This window comes from Zalophus californianus, chromosome 12, assembly GCF_009762305.2.
Source record: "Zalophus californianus isolate mZalCal1 chromosome 12, mZalCal1.pri.v2, whole genome shotgun sequence".
NCBI lineage: Eukaryota > Metazoa > Chordata > Mammalia > Carnivora > Otariidae > Zalophus > Zalophus californianus.
In genome coordinates, this window is record NC_045606.1 from 91,718,076 (window position 1) to 91,739,429 (window position 21,354).

General features: G+C 41.6%; 2 protein-coding genes and 1 long non-coding RNA gene across 9 annotated transcripts in view; 2 read left to right on the forward strand and 1 right to left on the reverse strand.

The window, feature by feature from the left end:
• The first annotated feature begins 6 nt into the window (after positions 1-6).
• FMC1 (formation of mitochondrial complex V assembly factor 1 homolog) lies at positions 7-5,210 on the forward strand. Its single transcript, XM_027574612.1, has 2 exons — positions 7-733; positions 4,918-5,210. Exons 1-2 carry the CDS (start codon positions 596-598, stop codon positions 5,119-5,121), a joined length of 342 nt encoding a protein of 113 aa, XP_027430413.1. The 5' UTR covers positions 7-595; the 3' UTR covers positions 5,122-5,210.
• A 137-nt stretch (positions 5,211-5,347) lies between these two features.
• Positions 5,348-20,139, reverse strand: LOC113911743. 3 transcript variants are annotated; one of them, XR_003516581.2, is made up of 4 exons: positions 18,151-20,139; positions 14,419-14,571; positions 8,631-9,908; positions 5,348-6,397 (listed from the first exon to the last, which is right to left on the reverse strand). It is a non-coding gene; the product is annotated as an uncharacterized LOC113911743 (long non-coding RNA). The 3 variants fall into 3 exon arrangements; XR_003516583.2 differs by lacking the exons at positions 14,419-14,571; positions 18,151-20,139 and adding an exon at positions 13,597-13,723; XR_003516582.2 differs by lacking the exons at positions 14,419-14,571; positions 18,151-20,139 and adding an exon at positions 11,339-11,399.
• Positions 13,853-21,354, forward strand: part of LOC113911740 (putative RNA-binding protein Luc7-like 2) — a 58,402-nt gene continuing 50,900 nt past the window's right edge. Inside the window, exons 1-2 of one of the 5 annotated variants that reach the window (XM_027574609.2) lie at positions 14,014-14,344; positions 17,280-17,363. In XM_027574609.2, the coding sequence (XP_027430410.1) occupies positions 17,326-17,363 (38 nt within the window). In that variant the 5' untranslated portion in view covers positions 14,014-14,344; positions 17,280-17,325. Of the gene's footprint in view, positions 14,345-17,279; positions 17,364-17,404; positions 17,557-20,139; positions 20,162-21,354 lie in introns of those variants that run through there. The other 4 variants (XM_027574605.2, XM_027574608.2, XM_027574607.2 and 1 more) reach the window with 4 other exon arrangements.

A 21,354-nucleotide genomic window follows, 5' to 3' on the forward strand; every position in this document is an offset into this window, starting at 1 on the left:
TGCATTGAAAACGACTTTGCCGTTCTTAAAGAACAGCAAAATATGCTAACTTAATTTTACTTTTCTTAAAAATGGGAAGGATATGTGTGGTTTGCCTAGGTGATGGGCTACAGTTTGAGAGGATAAGAATACACCATTTCCTTCTACACTGCCGTAAGATTTCTGGGAAGTCAGTACTTTGAATTCTGCTATCCCCTCTAGATACCAAAACATATCTTTAGTGTTCTGTTTCAAATCAACACCCACTCCCACCAGGCGCACTTATTCTCGAGACTCAGCGGTCAGCTAATGACGTTTTAAATGACGCAGTCAGCAAAGAACCTCTCCCTTAGCCCAGCCTTTCTCAGACTTTCTTAAGGACCTGGTGAGTCAGTTACACTCGGCTTTCGTTTGCTTCTCTCTTAACTCCTTAGGGTGCCGCTCGGCGTTTGATTAGTAAGGCTCCGCAGAGACAGGAAGTGAGATATTCCACTGTTCTGCGTTCGATGGGGGGACGTAGCAGTTTGGGTCCGACCGTACCATTTAGCGGCTGGGCTGGGGGGGGAGGGAGTTGGGCGTAGGGCGCCATTGGGCAGCACGCTCCGAGGACGGGAAAATGGCGGCCTTGGGGTCCCCGGCGCGCACTTTACGAGGCCTTCTACGGGAATTGCGCTACATGAACGAGGCCACGGGCCGACCCTATCGTGACACCGCGGCCTATCGGTACCTCGTGAAGGCTTTCCGTGCACATCGGGTACGGAAGCCCGAGTCCGGTGCTCCAGCGTCCCTTCCACGGGGAGAGGGAGAGGGTGGGATCTGGGCAGGGGTAGGGAGCGTTGGGCCTCAGCGCCTGCATTTCTGTAACCGACCCTCCCACCCAGCCCTGGTTCTGGCCAAACAAATCTAGACCCTAGGCCCTGGTCTGTGGCCCAACCCAGTAACTAAGGACCAGCAAGACAGCAAAGTTGCCCTGGGATGGAGTCGTCCCGAGGATTTCATTGGCTGGTCTTTTGCAGGTGGCAGAGGAGAAAGATCAGAGTGAAATCGAGGAGATGGGGGAAAAGAAGAGATGTACTTGATGGAGAGTGTAGAGTTACTGTCTACAGCATCTATCCATCATTCTCTTCGCCCTTCCTCTAGTAGTTACTCTGAAAACCAAATTTTGAGGCAGAAAAGAGAACTGTAATAAGATGAGGAATATTAAGAACTTGGCAGGAACTGTGTTTTACTTTTACTTACGTTGTATCTCATACCCCACTTAAGGAAATGGTGCCTTGTAGAACTGAACTAGAAACCTGTAATGAGATTGTGTTGTCACAACATTAACGTCATATCTGACCAGGTACATTTTTTCTTTATGTAGCAGATAAATTTGAACATATGGGAGGCCATCCTTGGGAAATTCTTTTGCGAAATCCACACTCCATATTCCCCTTAGGCAAGAGCAGGTGGAAGCGGTTTTATTTTTCAAGTGGGGCAACTGAGACTCATGGACACTGACCTGTGCAAGGACTTGTATGGGAACAACTGGAACCCTGTTCCCAGATAGGGGTCTTCCATTTAATTGTTGCCTTTGGAGTTACGGATCGGGCTTCGAAGGAATTTGAAAGCCATCTCTGAAATATACGTTGGAGAGTCACATTGGGCTGTAGGGTAGGAAGCTTACTGTCTTTTGAGCAATGTGGGGAAAAAGGAGAACCAGCATCTTGTTGAATCTTTGAGCCATGGAAGTTAGAGTGCAATATTTTAGAACTAAAATTCAAAATTTTTAAATTTATATATACATATATTTATTGAGTAAACTGCCCAACATGGGGCTGAAATTCAAAAATTTTTTTTCTTTTTTTTTTAAAGATTTTATTTATTTATTTGAGAGAGAGAGAATGAGAGATAGAGAGCACGAGAGGGAAGAGGGTCAGAGGGAGAAGCAGACTCCCTGCTGAGCAGGGAGCCCGATGTGGGACTCAATCCTGGGACTCCAGGATCATGACCTGAGCCGAAGACAGACGCTTAACCAACTGAGCCACCCAGGCGCCCCAAAATTTTCTTTTTCCTTAAGATTTATTTATTAGAGAGAGAGTGGGCAAGGGGCAGAGGAAGAGGGAGAGAGCAAGAATCTCAATGGACTCCATGCTAAATGTGGAGCCGCCACTGGGCTTGATCCTAGGACCCCGAGATCATGACCTGAGGTGAAAAACCAAGAGTCTAATGCCTAAGTGACTGAGCCACCCAGTCACCTCTAAAATTCAAAAATTTTTTTTTTTTTTTTTTTTTTTAAAGATTTTATTTATTTATTTGACAGAGAGAGACACAGCGAGAGAGGGAACACAAGCAGGGGGAGCGGGAGAGGGAGAAGCAGGCTTCCGGCTGAGCAGGGAGCCCGATGTGGGGCCCGATCCCAGGACCCCGGGACCACGACCCGAGCCGAAGGCAGACGCTTAACGACTGAGCCACCCAGGCGCCCCCAAAAATTTTTAAAAGGCCAAAATGTTAGGGACTTTAAGGAACTTGGCTAAAATTATGAATAAGATGCACCTGAGTCCTGTCTTTTAAGAAGCTTGCAGTCCAACTGAGGAGCCATACAGCAAGGCACTTAGAATAAGTGCTAAGAGAATAAACAATAGGTGATCCTTGTATAAAGAAGTAGTGGGATTTCAGGAGGAAAGTCAAGGGTCGGGCGTGGGGCAGAGAGAGAGGGAGAAGCAGACACCCCCCCCCACCCCCCAGCAGGCAGCCCAATGCAGGACTTGATCCCAGGATCCTGGGATTATGACCTGAGCTGAAGCAGACGCTTAACTGACCGAGCCACCCAGGCGCCTTCATTCTAAGATTTTTAAGGTGACAGGATTATAGTTGTACCTTATGGAGGCAACATGATAGCCCTTGAGAGAGGCTTGGTAATGGCTCTCAAATTCCTTGGAAATACATTTGAAATTCATGCTATAAATTCCAGAAACACCATTCTGTGGAATGCATATGAGGCTATGGGGAAGGCTTTCTGTTTCTCCTGGCTCAGAGCTAACTCAGTAACCATCTATGCCCATTTTCTTTATCTTTTCAAGATTTTATTTTTTGACAGCGAGAGAGGGAACACAAGCAGGAGGAGTGGGAGAGGGGGAAGCAGGCTTCCTGCTGAGTGGGGAGCCCGATGCGGGGCTCGATCCCAGGACCCTGGGATCATGACCTGAGCCGAAGGCAGACGCTTAAGGACTGAGCCACCCAGGCACTCCTCTTTATCTTTTCTTAAACTGAAGGGGTTCATTTAGGGGGGAACCTCTGCTTTCTCCTTAGAGAAAATAGTTTTCTTTTACCCCCTCTTTTTTTTTTTTAAAGATTTTATTTATTTATTCATGAGAGACAGAGAGAGAGAAAGAAGCAGAGGGAGAAGCAGGCTCCCCGCTGAGCAAGGAGCCCGATGCGGGACTCAATCCCAGGACCCTGGGATCATGACCTGAGCCGAAGGCAGATGCTTAACCATCTGAGCCACCCAGGCGCCCCTACCCCCCTTTTTTTTTTAAGATTTATTTATTTGAGAGAAAGAGACACGGCACGAGCAGGAGGGGCGGAGGGAGAGGAAGAGATCTCAAGCCGACTCCGCACAGAGCAGCACTCTGTCCCAGGACCCTGAGATCATGACCTGAGCTGAAACCGAGAGTCGGATACTTAACCGACTGAGCCACATAGGCGCCCCGAGTTTTCTTTTTCATTTGATCTCTTTTGGTCTCTAGTTATTCATTTACTCTGGATATTGTTGACCTCTCCTGACTTATGATTCAGGCACAGCTGAATCAAGATCCATATTCTCCTGTCCTACACTAATGTAGAATTCCTGTTTCAAGTCCTATCAATTGGGCTTATATAATAGGCATGGATATTACCATTTGTTGTTTGACATTGGTGTTTGTTGCTCATAAATTTTTAATTATAAAAAGTTAAATGATTAAAGCAGATGAATTTTTTTGAGCAGTTTGAGTGCCATTTTCACTATGTGATCTGCACATCTTTGTGTGTGTGTGATCTTCAGATCTTAAACCAGTTTCTAGTTTTCAGATTCTAACCCTACATATTCAAATAAAGGTGAAAGGGGTTTGCATAGGCACTGGTGCCCAGAGATTAATCTGCAGTTAGATATACACAGGGCTCCTTAAGTCACTTGAAGCATGCACACATCTGTTTCACCTTTCCTGCCCTCTGCTCACAACCTCAGAACACAAAGTAGTCAAGAAAGGACAGTGTACTAAATCTGGAAATGATGATGAAGAGAAAACAAGGTTTGGAGTCATTGGGGACTTCTGAATGGATATAGTTTCCAGCTACTTATAGTCATCAGACTCTGGATTTTTCAGATGGATAAATACATTGAAAGCAAGTATAATTAATATTAATATATGCATATTACTTTTATATATAAAACCTTCATTTTGTTACTGTTGAGGACAAAGCTATTATTTTTCAGACAAAATGGTTTTACTTTTCACTAAAAGACATATACAACATTAACCAAAGTCAGAAATATAAAAAGCAGACTTTCATTTGTTTGAAAGTTCTAGATTTTATTCCTTAGGCGACATTAATGATCATAGTTCCTCATCTTTGCCAGTAACCAACCACTAAAGCCTCTCTGGGCTTTGGTTTCCTCATCTGTAAAACATTTGCAAGACAAGGGAGTTGAAATGACTTTTTTTGGTACTAAAATCTGAGGACACTCAGTGAAACTCTTCAATGATACTCCTTGTGAAATGCCTCTTCAATTAATTGGTCAGCTTTCCCAATCACCACCAACTACAGGGTGCCTCTATGTATAATTAGTATATACATATACATGTTTATATTTCCTCTGTGCAGTTTACTTTCATTCTAGAGAATGCTTATGGAATCTGCGTGGCCCTGTATCTTAGCTGGGCTGCTAATAAAGTATGTGACCTTGCTATTTTCTAGGTCACCAGTGAGAAGCTGTGCAGAGCCCAACATGAGCTTCATTTCCAAGCTGCCACCTATCTCTGCCTCCTACGCAGCATTCGAGAACACGTGGCCCTTCATCAGGAATTTCATGGCAAGGGTGAGCGCTCAGTGGAGGAGTCTGCTGGCTTAGTGGGTCTCAAGTTACCCCAGCAGCCTGGAGGGAAGGGCTGGGAGCCATGAGAATGGAGAGAGTCCTTGGATGCTGCCGTCATAGAAGAATTTCATCATCTTTCAATATGTATTTATCATTAAATTTTTATTTAAGTTTAGGGTTTTTCTCTGTAATTTTGTTGACTGTTTCTTAGGGAGGCTTCATCCTTTCAGTGAATTTACTTAACTTCTTGTATTAGGCTGATTGATGCTCTTGATCTACTTTTAAAACTCTTATTTTAAAAGTATACAAACTTACTGTTTTAAGTAACTCAAATGATACAGAATATAAAATAAAGGTGTCTTTTTTCTTTTCCTTTGTCCCTCCCCTATTGCATCTCCATTACCAGGTGGTAACTGTTGCTAACAGTTTGGTGTGTCTTTGCAGCTATTTCCTGTATATGGGCATATAATTTTATATATATATACACACACACACATACACGTACACTCAATATACACACTTTATTTAAAAATACACAAGTACGACGTGTTTAAGGTCCTGACAGAAAGGAGTAACAAATAGGGTTACTGAGAAGATTTAATGAAGGGGTATAGAAAGACGTGGGCTGAATTACAGTCAACAAGTTGTAAAGCTCCTAGGGGCTAGCACCATTTGGGCGCTATGACCTCCATAGGCTGACAGAATTGACCCTTAGGCATAGGAATATGGCCACCACTCAACTGTAGGCCACAGGGACGAAGTCTAGAGAGAGGGAGATGGAATGAGCGTACTGACTTCTGCCTTCTAATCTGTCAAATTGCTCTTCCTCTTGAATTGTCTTATCAGCGTGAAAGGCTCCACCATGCACTTGGCTGACCAAGTAAACTTTGACTTCATTCTGTATTTGTCTCCTCACTCTCCGTATCTAATCAGCAATTTCTGCTTCTGCAACGGCTCTACTATCCTTTTCTCCCTCTCAGTCTTCATTGCCTCTCTTCTAGTTCAAGCGCTGATAATCTTTTGGCTGAACTATTAAACTAGTCTCTTCAATGGTCTCTTTGCTTCTAACATCCTCAAATAGAAATTACTGTTTCTGAGAACCATCAGCAGTTCTTTATCTGTGCCCACTTTATTGTCTATGTCAGTTTCTTGTAGGCATGTCTCACTTATTTTTCCCTGGACTGCAAGCTCCTGAAGAGTAAGGACCATGTCTCATTCATGTTTGTAGTCTTCAAAGCACCTTCCACAGTGACTTTACATGTAGCATTATTCAGTATTTTGAATACATGGCTCAGTGAGTACTATTCACTAGGAGGTGTACAATCCAAACGGATCTGTTCATAAAGCAGTTCAAAACACCATCTGAGAGATTAACACGAAAACAGTATTAAAAGGTCAAACAAGCATTTATTCAATTAATGGATTGAAAAGACAGAAACACTTAACATTTTTTCCCTTGCTTTATTTCATCGGCATGAGTATGTTATTACCTGAACATGTTTTACTTTGGTAAAATGAAAGCAAAAGGATTAGGGTAGGTTCATGTTTTTATTTCCTTTGTTGTTACAACAGTGTATATACAATAAAGATTTGAGGCAGAGTTGCCTAACCAACATAAGATATTTATTATGGGTTTGAAGTAACAGAGACTTAGGTTTTAATCTGCTTTTATAATTTACCAGCTGTGCTACCTTGAGCAGGTTAGTTGACCTGAGCTTATCCCCTCTTCTGTAAAATGGGAATGCCAACAACGTGGTTGTAATAAATACATAAAATACTTGCACGGTACATAATGAATGCCTGACAAAAAGAAAATCTTATTTTAATCATTTTACCATACTCTCATTCTTTTATCATGAACCCGTCTCTTAAATCCTATTGCCACCTGTCTTCTGGATTATAGACAGGTTTTTTTGTTTTTACAGTTTAAATAATTTGCTCAGAACATTTCTATTCATATATATTCAAACCTGTGCCTCTTACTAATGGACTTACCAAAAATAATTAGCTGAACTCAGTTTTAGAAATAGAAGGAAATGATTTTGGAACTATTAAAGATAAACTTTCCATACCAGGAAATTCTGAGAACTGAGGTTTTGGCACTGTGTTAACTTACTATAGGTTTTTTTTTTTTTTAACCTATCCATTTTAGAAAGAAAGTGCACACGTGAGCAAAGGGAGGGGGGTGGGGGGAGAGAGAGAATCTCAAGCAGGCTTCATACCCAGCGGAGCCCGATGCAGGGCCTGAGACCATGACCTGAGCCAAAACCAAAAGTCAGACGCCCAACCAACTGAGCTACCCAGGCACCCCTACCATATTTTTTGATGTGGTACATGTTTTATCACATTCCTTCATTTGCTGTCTCTTTTTCCCTCTCTCTGATTTCAACTGCTTCCTCTCACTTATAGTAGCATTTAAACATGCTCAAGGCTCTTCCATCTAAAAACACTCACTCATGGGGCACCTCAGTCCCTCACACTCAGAGCAGAGTCTGCTTGAGTTTCTCTCTCCTTCACCCCTCCCCCTCCCCATCATGTTCTCTCTGGAATATTTTTTTTGTTAAGATTTTATTTATTTGAGGGGCACCTGGGTGGCTCAGTCATTAAGCGTCTGCCTTCAGCTCAGGGCCCTGGGATCGAGCCCCGTGTCAGGCTCCCTGCTCCGCGGGAAGCCTGCTTCTCCCTCTCCCGCTCCCCCTGCTTGTGTTCCCTCTCTCACTCTGTCTCTTTCTGTCAGATAAATAAATAAAATCTTAAAAAAAAAGATTTTTATTTATTTGAGAGAGAGAGAGACTGAATGGGGCGGGGCAGAGGGAGAGGGAGAAGAAGGCTCCCTGCTGAGCACAGAGCCCGATGTGGGGCTCAGTCCCGGGACTCCAGGATCATAACCCAAGCTGAAGGCAGATGGTTAATCCACTGAGCCACCCAGGTGCCCCTCTAGAATAAATCTTTTTAAATAAAAAAAAGAGGGGCACCTGGGTGGCTCAGTTGGTTAAGCGCCTGACTCTTGGTTTCCGCTCAGGTCACAATCTCATGAATCAGGAGATGCAGCCCCACCCCGGGCTCCGTGCTCAGCAGGGAGTCCGCTTAAGGAGTCTGTCCTTCTGCCCCTCCCCCCACTCTCAAAATAAATAAATCTTAAAAATAAATAAAAAACACTCAACCTCTTACACAAATGCCTTTACAGCTTCTACATCTTCACGAATTGAGTTATTTAATGAATTGATGAATTATACTCATTTTCTACATTTTTAAATTTTTTTGAAGTTTTTTTACTTAAGTAATCTCTTCACTCAACATGGGGCTCAAATTCACAACCCCGAGATCAAGAGTCACATGCTTCTCTGACTGAGCCAGCCAGGCGCCCCTCATTTTCTACATTTTAAAACATGAAATAGGCTGGAGTGAGGTATAATTTGTGTATAATAAATATACCCATTTTAAGTGTGCAAGTCAATGAATAACGACAAGTGCATACATCTGTGTAGCAACAACCCCATTAAAGCTATAGATCATTGCCATCAGTCCCAAAAGTTGCCCTGTGCCCCCTGCAGTCAATCCCCTTCCCCACCCGTGGCCCCAGGCAACCACTGACCTGCTTGCTGTCACCATAAATTAGTTTGGCCTGCTCAGGGATTTCATCCAAAGGGAATCCTTATAGTATGCATTCTTGAGTAGGCTTCTTTTGCTCAACATACTGATTTTGAGATTAATAATCCATGTTGCTGAATCATTTTCTCCATTTTTCACTGCCCAATCATCCTCAGTGCACTGTAGTCTGGTTTCTGCCCCTCCACTCTACCAGAACTGCTTTGCAAGGTTACAAATGAGGTCACTAAACTCAGTGGATCATTCCTTACCTTGATCTCCAGGGAGCATTTTTTGTCTTGTTTTGTTTTTTAGTAAATTCTATCCCCATTGTGGGTCTTGAACTCATGATCCCGACGAGCTCAAGCGTCCAATGCTCTACTTACTGAGCCAGTCAGGTGCCCCTCTAGGAAGCATTTGACACTACTGATGATTCTTTTCTCTTGGCTTTGATGACATCACATTCTTGTTTTCTTCTCTTGCTCTAACCATTTGTCTTCAGTTTACTCTCCTGCATGTCCCTAATATGTTGACATTCTTCAGGTTCAAATCTAGGTCGTTACCTCACACTTGATATTCTTTCCCTGGGTGAGATCATCCCTACTTCCTAGGCTTCAATTATCAACAGGCTAACTCCAGTCCAAGGCCTCCTGTAGCCCTCTATGTCCAGCTGCTTCAAAGACAACACTGCTTAGATGATTCAAAGGCATCTCAAATTCAAAGCATCCAAAATGGAACCTCATCATCTTCCCCTGTAAATCTCCTCTGTTACTGACACTTGTACTCAGTAGCTCAAACCAGAAAACAGTCATTCTTGACTGCTTCCTCCTTCATACCCTCAGTTAAATAATCACTGAATTAGATTCTACCTAAGAATCCACTGAATCTCTCTAATACTCTAGTCCAGACCTTTTATCTCTTGCATCTCTTCCCTGAACCACATGCTTGTCCCTTGTAAATGTAGCACATAAAGGCACATATTTGGCTTCAGGGTACTTGCAAGTTGTGTAGTTAATAGCTTTGTACTGCAACTGAGCTACACTTTTGGTGGGTTTGTAGGGTTAGGGATGCAAAACGCAAAGTCTAGGACCCACCAAGGTAGGCACTCTAAGAAATCCACATCTACTTGAATCTAGAACCCTGAAGTTCACCCTCAAGGAAGAGCTGTAAGTAAAAAGTCCTTGCCAAGTTTTCAGCTCAGATTTTTGTCATTTTGGTGGTCAAGAGGAATTGAGGCCTTGAACCTGTATTACGGTGGTCCTTGACTAGTAAGGTCTTCGGTTACCTATCAGAGAAAAATAAAATCTCTGAAAGAAGATAGCATTATATACTACTTAGACTTATATTATTCCTGTATATCTCTTTTCAAATACATGGTTCAACATATAAAGATAACCAAACACACAAGAAAACAAGACTCCACAAGTGAAAACCAGCAGAAACAACAACAGAAACAAACTACAAAAACCTTCAGATAATTGGATTTAGCAAACTCGGATTACAAAACAATTATGTTCACTAGGGTCAAGGAATAGACAGCCTTGGAAATTTTATCAGGGAACCAAAAACTATTTTTTTTTTTAAGATTTTATTTATTTATTCATGAGAGGCAGGGAGAGAGAGAGGCAGAGGCAGAGGGAGAAGCAGGCTCCCCACAGAGCAGGGAGCCCGATGCAGGACTCGATCCCAGGACCTTGGGACCACGACCTGAGCAGGAGGCAGACGCTTAACGACTGAGCCACCCAGGTGCCCCCCAAAAACTATTTAAAAATGACACAGTAGACTTGAAAAAGAACCCAATAAAAATTCTAGAACTGAGGGTGCCTGGGTGGCTCAGTTGGTTAAGCGACTGCCTTCGGCTCAGGTCATGATCCTGGAGTCCCGGGATCGAGTCCCGCATCGGGCTCCCTGCTCGGCGGGGAATCCGCTTCTCCCTCTGACCCTCTTCCCTCTCGTACTCTCTATCTCTCATTCTCTCTCTCTCAAATAAATAAATAAAATCTTTAAAAAAAAAAAAAAAAAAAAAAAAATTCTAGAACTGAAAAAATAAATAATTCAATTGATGGATTTAACAGCAGACTAGATACAGCTGAAAGAAGACTAATGAACTATAAAATTTGTCAAAAAAAATGTCAAGAAGGCAGCTTGGCAAGACAAGGTAAAAAATGCAGAGAGTAAAGGGATATAGAGGACACCGTGAAAACTGTCTGAATAAACATTTACTTGGAGTTTCAGAAGTGGATGAATGAGAAACAAGATTTAAGAATAGCTAAACATGGGGCGCCGGGATGGCTCAGTCGGTTGACAGGCCGACTCTTGATTTCGGCTCAGATCATCATCTTGGGGTCCTGGGATCATGCCCCACATCAGGCTCTTCACTCAGTGGGGACTCTGCTTGGGGCTCTCCTCCTCTCCCTCTGCTCTCCTCCCCACCACGTGCGTACATGCTCTCTCTCAAAATCAATCAACCAATCTTTAACAGCTGAATGAATCCTAAAAGCAGAAAAAAATAAATCCACACCCAGATACACCATAGTAAAACTGCAGGAAACCCAAAGCAAAAAGAACAAAATTTTAAAGCAGCCAACTATCTACAAAGGAGTGACAGACTTGGCAGGAGCAATGGAAGGTAAAAGGCAGCAGAAAGATGGAATGAACATGCTGAAAGAAAGTTAAGTTCAAACCTAGAATTCTATGCCCAATAAAAATACCCACCTAGAGGGCGCCTGGGTGGCTCAGATGGTTGAGTAACTGCCTTCGGCTCAGGTCATGATCCCGGGGTCCCGGGATCGAGTCCTGCATCAGCCTCCCTGCTCAGCGGGGAGCCTGCTTCTCCCTCTGCTTCTCTGTCTCTCATGAATAAATAAAATCTTAAAAAAAAAAACAACCCACCTAGAATAAAGAAAGGCAAAAGAAAGACTGTTTCAGATCAACAGGAATGGGACAGTTGCCCACTAACAGACCAACACAAAAGCAAACTCTGAAGCAGATTAGGCAAACTTCTGTAAAAAGCCAGATAGTAAATATTTCAGTCTTGCTGGCCATACAGTATCTGTCACACCCACTCAACAATGCTATGGTAGTGCAAAAGCAACCAGAGACAATAGTAAATGAATGAGCCTGGCGGTATTCCAACAAAACTATTCAGAAAAACGGGCAGTGGGCTGGATTTGGCCTGTGGACTGTAGATTGCTGACTCCTGTCCTAAAGTTTAAACTTCAGACAAAAGGGAAATGATCCCAGATGGAAAGGCACAGATTCCAGAAGGAATGAAGAGGAAAAAAAAAAAAGTGGAAAATAAATGAACAGTATATGAAGCTTGATTTAAAAAAACATAGAACTAAAACATGGTAACAAGGGTATGTAACTTCAGGAGAGGTTAAATGGAGTTAGTTTTCTAGGTTCTTTGTATTATCTGGGGGAAGTGAAAAAGTATTAAGAATGCCTGTTATAACTTTTAGGGTATCTACTATAAGAATAAAAATAAAACTTCCCAACTACTATAAGGGGAAAAAATGGAATGATTAGAAAGCAGGCAGGAAAGGAGAGAAAATTGAATAGATAAGACAAATAGACAAAATAAGAACTTTAAGCCCAAACATGAGTAATTACATGAATATAAATGAATAAATGCTTCAATTAAAAGACAGTGAATATCAGATTAAATAAAAAAAAACTATATGCTGTTTTTAAGAAAGCCATTTAAAATGTAAGCAAGCAGAAAAGTAGGAAGGAAAAAACAATTCTTTTCATTAACAATTAATTACTCAACATGTTAGTCCACTTCCCTCCTAAGGATATTGTTCCTCAGAAGGTCATACTATATATATGTATATATAATATGCCTCCCTCTAGGACAGAATAATTTGTACACTTTCCTCTTACTGTAAATTGTTTGAAGTTGTTGGAATTTTGAGTTCTTTGAATAATTGGAGGGAACCTATTTTGTCAGCTACAAAAGACAATGTAATTTAAAAAATTTTATTGGCTCAATATGCATTTTAGTTTTTTTTTTTTCCCCCAGTAATCTCTAACCTAATGTGGGGCTTGAACTCACAACCCCGAGATCAAGAATCACATACTCTACTGACTGAGCCTGCCAGGTACCCCTTGGCCCAATGTGCATTTAAAGGGATCTCAGGACTATTATTATCTTATGTTTTTTACTAATCTTGCTAATAGATTTTAAGTTCCAGGGTGATGCACATAAATTTTTAACGAAAAACTTTTACCATTACTTCTTCTCCAAGTATCTAGAAGTACCTATGTCTCATTTTAAGGAATTAATATTTTACAAAAAAAGTCAAAATATCAAGCTCGGCATTTTCTGTTAGCTTATTTAGTCCTCACAACAATGCTATAAGGTATGTGTGTTTAGAACCATAAACATGAGATTAAGAAATAAATTACTGAAGGTCCCAGTTAGCAATCAGTCGTCTAAGATTTTGAACCCAAGGTGATGGCAAGCTATGAATACACAGGCTTTCTTTCCCACTGTCAATGCTGCTGATACACTGAAAAGGCCTTATTCTTCAAACTTATCTTTTAAACAGGAAAAAAGAAACTTTCTACAAGATCACCTTTCCTTTCTGAGAATACTGCTTAATTTTTATAGTTCCACATTTATACTAACAGCTTCCCGTTAAAAATAATGATAATCAATCCGAATGGGTTAGGTCATCTGTTTCTTAGTGTAATAATTTCGGGTGGTATTTCCTGAACTTGATTTATCCTAATTCGGGGGGGGGGGGTGTTTAGCCTCTATGCACAGATAAAGGGAAATGACCCAGATGTCAGATCTCCAGGGCTCCTTTTGTAGAAGGTCAAGGCAGCAGTGGGGAAAGGTTGAGCGTACAATATTCTGGGTGGGCCCCTGGAAACGAGTTAATCGGCCAGTGAATAATCCAATACACCCGTATCAGTTACTAAGACTGCTAACCTCAGTCGAACCGAGGGGTAAGGTCTCCACTTACTTTCAACTCGGGGTAACCCTCTGGCACATTTGCTAATTTGGGTCTGGTTCGCCAGCACAGCGTGCCGCCCAGCCCTTGCCCACTTTCAGCTGGTAGCGTGAGGTTTGGCGCCTCGGGCGGATCCGGCTCGAGGGTCGTTTAATAACCCGAGTCTCGCGAGATCTGGGCAAAAGGGGCGGGAGAAGCTCGCGTGCACGCGCCCGAGAGCCGTTAGGGTGGAACCTCTCCCGGGCGGGGCGGGTGGAGCAAATACAGTTGGACGCCAGTTGGTGGAGCCCCCGCGGGAAACAACTAAGCGCGAGGAGCGTGCGCGCTCACGTCGCGGCGACGGTGGCGGCGAGCGGCGTCAGAGCTTGAAGGGGGGGCTGACGGCTTCTGGCGGGTGGCGGTGTTGGAGGCGACAGCTTGCTTAGCCCGTAACGCTTCTGTCCCAAGACCCGACGGAAAGTGAGGGAACAAGGGTTGCTTTCGGGGGCTGCTGCCTTCTACTTACGCATCGTCGTGAGGAGCGCAGCCCGGACTCTCCTACAAGCCCTCCGGCTCCCTTTCCACACGCCTTACGGCGGCGGCGGCGGCGGCGGCGGCAACTGAGACAGCGTCTCACCTTCCCCCACCCCTTCCCCTGTCCCCCCCGCCCAAAAGGGCCCGGTCTGCGCCCCACCCCCGCCCCCTCGCTACGCCGCCGCCATGTCGGCGCAGGCCCAGATGCGCGCAATGCTGGACCAGTTGATGGGCACCTCCCGGGACGGTAAGTATCTGCCAGTGCCCTGGGGGTGGGGGAGGGGAAGGGGAAAGCGAGGGGAAGGGGCTCCGCGGGCGTACCTGGGCTTGCGTGTGTGGCTGAGTAAGGGGCTCCCAGATTGGTAACACGAGGTCCCGGCTCCCGTCCCATCCAATCAGGGCTGGGCAGGCGGGCTTGGGGGGCGGTGACCGAGCGGATTGGCGGGAACTGCTGCCAATGGGGTCAGGCGGGGCCTGGAGGTAGAAAGGAGAGTTTGAGATTCAATGTTGACTTGTCTGGGACGGGAGAACCCATGTCTCTCTTGGCGTAGTCGGTCATCCCGTTTTGTGGCTGATTAGGTACCGGTGGACCGCTAAGGCCTCCGTCCCCTGAACTAATTCCTTAACCCAGAGCTTTGGGATCGTCCCTCGCCGCCGCCCTCCAGAGCATCCAGAGAGAACTGCCCCCCCTCCGCCCCCCGCCCCTTACCTGGTTCTGGAGAAAACCTTCACTATGAACCCAGTCCCAGAAGTCCACTCTCGATCCCCACAGAAACAATCCTTCTTATGGAAAAATCTGACCCAAACCATGGTTTCTTGAAGTGGGTGTGTTTGGCCCCATTTTGTGAAAAGAAAAATGTTATGGCCTGTTTTTTCCGAGAGACCTCCATTTTGTTAGAGAATTTAATAGAAGCTTTGTTCAGTAAATATTGACAAGTCTTGCATGTGCCCCAAATAGAACCATTTTGAAAATGTGGTGCCCAGTGAAGTAGAATTGAGAGAAACAACAATCCTTTTAGGCGCTGAGGATAGAGTTTGTGTAGAAAATTACTAATTGCGGATCTTTTTGTCGTAAAGAGAATTCCTAAATGCAAAGATGAAATGCTGTTGCTTTTTTGGTGATGATAATGTATTATCAAATTGAGCTCAAATCCATGCTAATATGGAGGAAAGGTCTAGTTCAGTACTTTCTCTCTTAAAAGCAAAAACACTTGCTTATTTTTATATGTTGCTTGTTTAGGCAGATCGTTTCTTAGCCATTAAAGAAATGCTTTTTTCTTGAAAAGTTACTTAAATTGCTTGACGTAAGAGAAAAGGCACACTTATATTTTTAACAGTTGCTCTTGTAATTTTCTTGAATACTTTGCAGCAAAATATGTGAGTAGGTTAAAAAATGTGTATTGAATTCAGATATTTTTCGCAGTGCATACAGAGAATGGCTTTTCAGAGTTCATTTAGTTTTAATAAAAACCCGTATTGGGAACTTGTCTTCATAGGACACATAGACAAATAGGTGGAGGTGGTAAACCTACTTGTGCTTGTGTAGAGAGGAGGGGAAGATTGGGAAAGAAATGAATTTTGTGTAGTAAACCCTTGCAAGTTAACGTTAATTAAAAATGCCCCTGCAGAAACTTTTACCTGTTCATTTTTCATTGTTAGATAAGAATGGTTATTTTATAACTGCAGCATGTCTTAACATTGCTCCTTTTCCATAATGACGGTATTGGGAAGGGACCTAATTCAGGATTTTAGCTGACAGAATAACTAATTTTTGAAGTAAAAGTATGGAAATCATGTAAGATTTTACGTGAACTTTTTAATCCTAGAATGGATACCATTTTTGGTACCTTCTACATGGATTGAATTTTCTAATTTTACTGGGAGGGTAGTTGGATCAAAGTAACTGCTATCACCTGATATCACCTGATAAGTTTCCAAATGAGGTAGCCAATCTAGTATTGTAAAGCTACATTAAAATATATATATAAATATATATTCCTGTGTGTGTAGTTAGCAGAAACATGGATTTCTTAAAATCCATTCTGCTTTGTATACAAATAAATTTCCATTTTTTATGTGTATGTTACCGGATTTTTTTTGCCTCCAGACAAAGAGGATTTACCAATGAACTCATGTTAACGAGTCCACGATATTATTTAGCTGAAATGACTGGATTTTCACTGCTGTGTTGGGCCAGAAGTAAGAAACACTACTTTCAAGGAAAAGAAAAGATACCCATATTAGTTCTTTTATGTATACAAGACAAGAATCAGAACATTCTTTTCCTTACCAGATAATGAGTTTACATATTTCATCTTATGATTCAGGACCTTTAAATAATTAGGATTGTTCTTTTTTAGCATACATTCAACGTCAAGGTATCCAGGGGTAGGGGAATATGGATACGTTCCTGAATAACACCATATACTTTAAAACCATATAATGGAAAGCTTTGTATTGGACAAAGGAACAGCTTACAGGGAATGCTGTTGGGTGTCTTTGGCACTAAGAGGTGGAAATGGGGATCCAAGAGGTGGGAGAGAGATGGAAAAGGTAGGTAGGGGAGGGTGTGTTTAAGGTAGCTCTGCGCCCCCCCACTTTTTTTTTTTTTTTATTAAATCATCCCAGAGACTGACTATAAAACAACTATTGTCCTCTGGGATAGTGGGATTCAAGGTTGCCATAACCCCTCCTCAAGCCTTAGTGTCCTGTCTCTGAGGGAATCTGAAGTGGCACAGGAAGCCTAGGGCACTGGGAAAACTTTGTTTTCCTTTCACCTCCCCCTCTCCTCCACCAATAAAAATATTTATTCCTTCTTCCCCGTCCCAACTCAGTTTTTAATTAGTTCCTTTTTAAACTCCTTGGAGACGTAAGTCTATTAAAAGTACCTTATTTTGAGTTACTTAATTCAGTTAATCATATGGATTACCTAAGCTTTATTGAAATTCTCAGAAATGGGAATTGTAGTGTCAAGGAAGTGGAAAGGTAATTTTGGCTCACTGGGCACTCCCAGAAAGGACAGTTTTGGGTGAGTGGTGGAAGTGGGGGGCTTTGGACAACCAGAGGGCAGCATGATGGTGCTGGGAGGCTGGGCAGGGGGATGACCAGGAGGTGGGAGAGGAATGCATAAGGGTGGTGGGAGGGCCAAAGACAAACTTTGCCTTCTTTGCAATTTTGCCTAGGGCCCTGGTGGTGGCAACCGCCTGTGTGCCACTGAAAATCGTGCCGATGCCTGGCATACTGCATAAATGGAAGCAGGGTACCGCGTGAGTTGAAACATTGGTCACACTATATAAAGTTTGTATATGTGAATCAGTGTAACTCATACCCATGTAACTGGGGGTCTGACTGTATTTGGATTTTTCTGATAAGGCATCATGGGCTAAGGAAAAGAGCTCTGGGCTGAGACTCAGGAGACCTGGTTTCTAGCCCCAGCTGTACCTCTAATTGTAACCTTGGGTAAGTCACTTAACCTTTTTTGCCTCAAGTTAAATCAATAATCTGTTAAGTGGGAAACCAAATAATTTCCTATGTTACACTCAAAAAATGTTGAAAAATAAGTATATTTTAAGTTTTTTTAGGAGAGAGAAACCATAAGTAGATATAAATTAGTATGTTAATTTATCTGAAGTTTGAGGTAAATTAAATGTTATAAGTACCTTTCTGTTGTAGTTGTTAGCATTAATAGAAGGAAGAGGGATAAATTTTTCCCCGAACATAGTCCATTTGAAAGGGAGGAGCAGTAAAGTAAAATTGAAGCAGCAATTTGAGAATTGTCTATGTGACAGTTGGAGGAACTCAGTGTCCTTGCGCAGACTGTAGTTATTTTTTCTGAGTTGGGTTAATTGCAAAGATGTCCCTTAGCTAAAGCTCTTTTGCCACCAAATAGAATTTGGTTATAAGCCTCTGGTCCTGACCCCTGAAAGGCCTGGCAAGGTGCAAGGGATAGGAATTAAAATGGAGGGTATGAATTTAGATTATATCCTAAGTTTAGAAACCAGGGAATTTACAGAAGTAGTTTTAAGGACTCCATATTTTTTAATTACTTACAACCTTTAAATGGCAGACATCATCTCTGAAAGGTTAAAACAGGCCGGGAATGGCAGTCACCTCCTACATACCCCCTCCCCCCACTTCGTGCCCCAAATGACCAGTGGACTAATAGAATGTAGAATATAGAATAGAATTTTATTGCATCATTAGTTGCCCATTATGGTTAGGAAATGTCTAGGGCAAGTTAAAGCTTTCAGATAATTGTGCCTATTTTTGAGGGTAATCTTTGGAAACACACAATGATGTACTTCCTTAGCTAATAGAGTATATTTAGTTCTAATTTACTATTTTTGGTGATCAGTTACATTGTGGGGTAGTTTTATAGAATGTAAAATTAAAAGGGTGTACTACTCATCCTAGGAGGTAACCAGGAAAATAGAGTTCAGAAAATCATTTACTTGTTCCTAATACAAGTTTAGTGATACATAACTGTTGAACCTGTAGGATAGTGTGACATTGCTGCCTTTCTGCAAAATAAATCATTGAATCAAAGAAATAGTGTTTTCTTCAGTGGATTTTCTTCATAAAGTCATCTTTAATCTGTGTTCCTTGACTTGTCATCAACATTGAGAGCACTTTTTTTTTTAATTTTTCTCATTAGCATAATGAGCCATATTTATTTCTTGGTCAGTTGTAAGCCATTCTATTCCACTTGGATTGTTCATTTTAAGTGAAGGAGGCATAGCCTTTAATGTACAAGCACACATTTTTAAAAATGATAATGGGTATATCTTACTTCAGACCTTGTAAATTCTTTTAACAAGAAATTTTGGTGAAAATAAGGTTAAATGGTAGTTAAACATCAGGCTAAATAAGAGTCGTAGTGAATATTTGACTTCATCAGAGGTTCGGGCATATCAAAACACTGAAAGCTCCGTTAACTTCCATATGGTGAATCTTTTTTTAAACAAACTTTAACTCATTTTGCATTTTGAACTCTGAATCTGAATTCAGTCTGCAAAACAGCCCAGAAAACAGTAATAGTATCATTTCATATAATCTTGTTTTGTCCTTGGATTCTCTACAGTTGTTTAGCTTTCCTCAGGGAAGCCTATGCTTGTGAGATATTCTTTTACTTTGGGTAAATAAATAAATTGAAACCAAAGAAAAATCATTTTGTCTATCACTGCATAAGCTCTATAAGCAGCAAATAAGTGCTTTGATTTGGATAAGATGTCACATAAGGAAAAATGGTGGTGAGCTGCATGTTCAAGATAGGTAGCAGGAAAGGTGTCCTGGATCATGGTCTTTTAATGAGTCAGATAGTGGTGTTCAGTATCAGGTGGTTCGTACGACATTAAAGCTTGAAGTTTAGGCAAGTGGTGGGATTCAGGCAAGTGGTGGACTTGCAAAGATAGGTAGATGGCTTAAAACTGAAGGTCACTTCAGTGTGGGCAAACTAGATAAATAAGGCATATTCTCCTCAAGGATGGAATTCTAGAAAGGTACATGAAATGGGTTGAATCCTAAAAGCCCAAGGCTAATAGTATAGTCTACGAGGAAATACAAATGATTGTTCTAACCAGGTCAGTCTACTAAGAAGTTTTAGATGAAGAAGATGAAGAAAGTTGGAACATTTTGCTGGAGAAGGAATGAGGGAACGAGAGAGAGGGTACATTTCTAAACAGGAATCTTGTGAATTCAGCACCTGCAGAAAAGTCATTCTGTTCCCTTTTGGTTTAAATTCTCATGCACTAGTAGCCGCTAGGGTAGAAATTGAAAGGCAAGGCCAAAATATATCAGTTAATCAATTTTTATAAGGTGATTGAGGTTATAGAGAAGCGTAGTTTTGTAAAAACTGAATAAATGTCATATTTTGTTGTTTAACATGGGCTAGAGAAAGGAGTCTTTTTAAATTTTTTTTCTAAAAAAAAGCTCACTAGATATTGATCCATATGTTCTAATTTAGTTGTGAACCATGTGCAGTGATGTTTCACCTGTGTGATTCAACATGAAAAGAATTTAACCAGCTGCCCTTGCTGAGTCTTTTGTCATGTCTCCTGAATGCATGGTAAATTGTTTTGTTTTTATCTTCTTGAGACTTCAGTTTTCTCTTTCAGAGTTAGAACTTTCCAGTTTTACCTTTCAATAAAATAAGTTGGATATTTATTGGCTAGTATCTATATATACTTAGCTGTTCACTGCCTCTTCATTTTGTCCTACTATTAGATTACACAGTATACCCTTTTTTAGTTATTTGAAGGTATATTTTAGATCAGGATTGGCATTATGGCCCACCTGCATTTTGTAAATAAAGTTTTATATGAATACAACCATGCCCATTTGTGTACCTACTGTTTATTGCTGCTTTGCCTTAGAACAGCAGAGTTGAGTAGTTGCAAGAGACATATATGGCTGGCGAGTTTAAAATATTTGCCGTTTGGCCCTTTAGGAAAAAGCTTGTTGACCAGTGTTTTGATGAGTGATTCTCAAAGTGTGGTCCCCAGATTTTAGCAATACCTGGGAACTTGTTAGAAATGCAAATTCTTGGGCTGACTCCAGAAATTCTGGGGATTGGAACCGATAATCTGTGATTTAAGAAGCCTTCTACATGACTCTGATGCACATTAAAAGTTTGAGAAACTCTGTTCTAGATAAATGTTTCCCAAATGGTTAGTCACACCTACCACCTTGACTGTTTTTTACTGTTTTCTGTTTAATATTTTCTTCATGTCAACTCACTTTCTAAAAATTAAAGTTAATTTTAAAATGAAAACTATGTCACCAGAAAAATACAGTGAGAACAGCATGGTATTTTCAGAGAGAACTTAGACTCAAAAAAAAAAAAAAAAAGATAGCTTAGACTCTATTGTCACACGTGCTAAACATTAGAACTTGTTAGGTGTTAAGCACCAGATGGACTTCATCATGTACTTTTAAAGTTAATCATAAATAATCACTAAAAGATTCAGTGGTGGTTAAAATGTTGGTGAAATCCTGTTGGTGAAATTGGATAACACCTAAAATCTTTTGTATAAATCTCATACTTCAGAAAATACTGTTCTGGTTATTCATGTGAAAGAAAAAGCTGTTTGAACTGTGAAGTAGAAATGAATGACCAGAAGAGATACATACCTGTGAGATGGAGCCATCTAGGAGTCCCTAGAGAGGTTCATCTAGCCCACAAGGGTGAAATTACCTCACTTAGCTTGAATTCTCACCTCTCCAATCCTGTTTTGGCCCTTGGTAGCCAGCAGTTCTGTG

Bases quoted from the DNA above. Each gene is read 5' to 3' on its own strand.
- FMC1 (XM_027574612.1), top strand. From the start codon at position 596: ATGGCGGCCTTGGGGTCCCCGGCGCGCACTTTACGAGGCCTTCTACGG. The intron at 734-4,917 runs GTACGGAAGCCC...GCTATTTTCTAG, and splicing joins AGGCTTTCCGTGCACATCGG to GTCACCAGTGAGAAGCTGTG.